The 1,990-nt window shown below is 24.2% G+C and overlaps 1 protein-coding gene across 1 annotated transcript in view; it reads right to left on the reverse strand.

The window, feature by feature from the left end:
• Window positions 1–1,335: 1,335 nt before the first annotated feature.
• The window catches only part of LOC107458287 (basic leucine zipper 34-like), a 16,578-nt gene continuing 15,923 nt past the window's right edge, over window positions 1,336–1,990 (reverse strand). Inside the window, exon 6 of the mRNA XM_021126882.2 lies at window positions 1,336–1,494. Coding sequence (XP_020982541.1) covers window positions 1,352–1,494 — 143 coding nt within the window. The 3' untranslated portion in view covers window positions 1,336–1,351. The remainder of the gene's footprint in view (window positions 1,495–1,990) is intronic.

Consider the following 1,990-nt stretch of genomic DNA (forward strand, 5'->3'; position numbering starts at 1 on the left):
CAAAATTGGAATATCATTTTTGACTCCCTACAGCAGCGGGTAATAACCGCCATAAAACCAATTCATATTTCACGGCGGTTATTCCAACGGTTGAAAAAAAAACTGCCGCTAACCGTTTGTCTGCGTCCCATCTTCCGGCGGTTAATTAATTGCCACATAATATTTTGTGGCGGTTCAAAACCGCCGCAAAGTGCCGGAATTGCTGTAATGATTAAGTGCACACTAAAATTAGTTATTAATATAAAATATATGTTAAAATATAAATATATATTAAATAATAAATTAAAAATATATTTATTTATTTGTGACTAGTTTTAATATATAAATAATGTTTTTAATTATCAAAATATCCCAAAAGGATTTTAGCATTGACAAGAAAAACTCTTAAAAAAAATTAAAACGTAAAAAATATTATAAAAAACTTTAAAATATGACAAAAGTATTTTTTAAATCGAATTTTAAAAATCTGATTTTGATATGATTTGTTATAAGTATAATTAGAAAAAGGACAAGCATATTTATTAGCGAGTTTAAGCGATATGAATTCATTTTTGTAATTTCCTTCCATAAATAGCCACAAAATTTAATTTGCTCATTTTTATGACCTTTCTAAATAACTATTCACATATTTAAAAGAAAAAGATAAAATGTTCAAAATCATTTATTAAATATAAAACTTTTTGTTATTTAAAAAAATATATTTTTTATTATTTTTATCATATTTTTAAATCTTATTTAAAGATAGTTTTGTTATTTTAAGATTTCAACAATATTTTTATAAGTTCATAAACATCTTTTATGGTTTACTTGTTGCGGGATTTATTATTTTATTGGAAAAACTAATTAACTTAAAAATGATTTTTTTAATTCTTTAATATATTTGTAAAAAAATTTTAATAAATGTAAAAGAAAAATTAGAAACAAAGTAGAAGCTATATTTTCATCTTTTAAAAAGAGCTTTATAATACAGAAAGGTATTTATAAGTATAATAATAAGATTTTTAATGTTATATTTAAATAAATTTTATAATGTTTAAAAGAAATTATTTTTTAAAAAAATATTTTTAAAAATTTTTCGAACCAAAGTCCAAAATATTGTAGCGTTCCAAGCAAGCAAATGATGAATTCATATTAATATTGACAGTTTTATAATTTGTGTTTTTTTACCAGTTATTATAGCTTTGGAATATTGAGCATAGTTTTAAAACTAAAATAACTAATCATAAACCATTCACTGTTAGAAAAACATAAATATAATTCATGCATGCATAACATGAGGGTCTATTAAACATTATAAATGATTATTCTATTCAAATAACATTATTTTCTCCCTAGAATTATTTAATTTTAATTATTCCCTCCCGAATGGCTGGGCAGGGCCGTCGCTGGGTGCTAGAAAGTCCATATTATTAGCATGTAACACCACCACCTCATTTATTGGTGGCATTTCCACCTTCATTATTTCTGGTGAAGTTTCGTCAACATTATACTTCTCTGCAATTTGATCAACAAAAACCAATCATCAGCAGGGAAAAATCAATATGAACAAAAATTTTTGCACTCTTGTTTTTAAACCACAAAAATCTCTATAGCCCAGTTTAGATTTTCAAAAATCGAAACCATGATAATGTGCATCCTCTTTATAATTTATGTTGGTGTTTTAGACTTATAAAATCTCCTATAGAAGAAGAGAAATTGTGAAATTATAAGCCTTTAAATTTTGGTGCAAGTAAGTAGGCTTTTTTATTTATATACGCATGAAAAAATTATTTATTTTCAAAATGTGCTCAAAATGCGCAGTTTCATTTTATGCTAGACACCTACAAAATGATTGAAATGGTGAATAATTTCATTTCGTAGGTGCTTAGTTTAAAATGAAGCTGCGCATTTTAAACACAATTTTCATCTATACGTATTTTAGAAATAAATGATTTTTTCATGCGTATATAAATAAAAAAGTTCAAATAAATATTTTACTAAAAAATAAAAT

The sequence above is a fragment of the Arachis duranensis genome, chromosome 7, assembly GCF_000817695.3.
Source record: "Arachis duranensis cultivar V14167 chromosome 7, aradu.V14167.gnm2.J7QH, whole genome shotgun sequence".
Taxonomy (NCBI): domain Eukaryota; kingdom Viridiplantae; phylum Streptophyta; class Magnoliopsida; order Fabales; family Fabaceae; genus Arachis; species Arachis duranensis.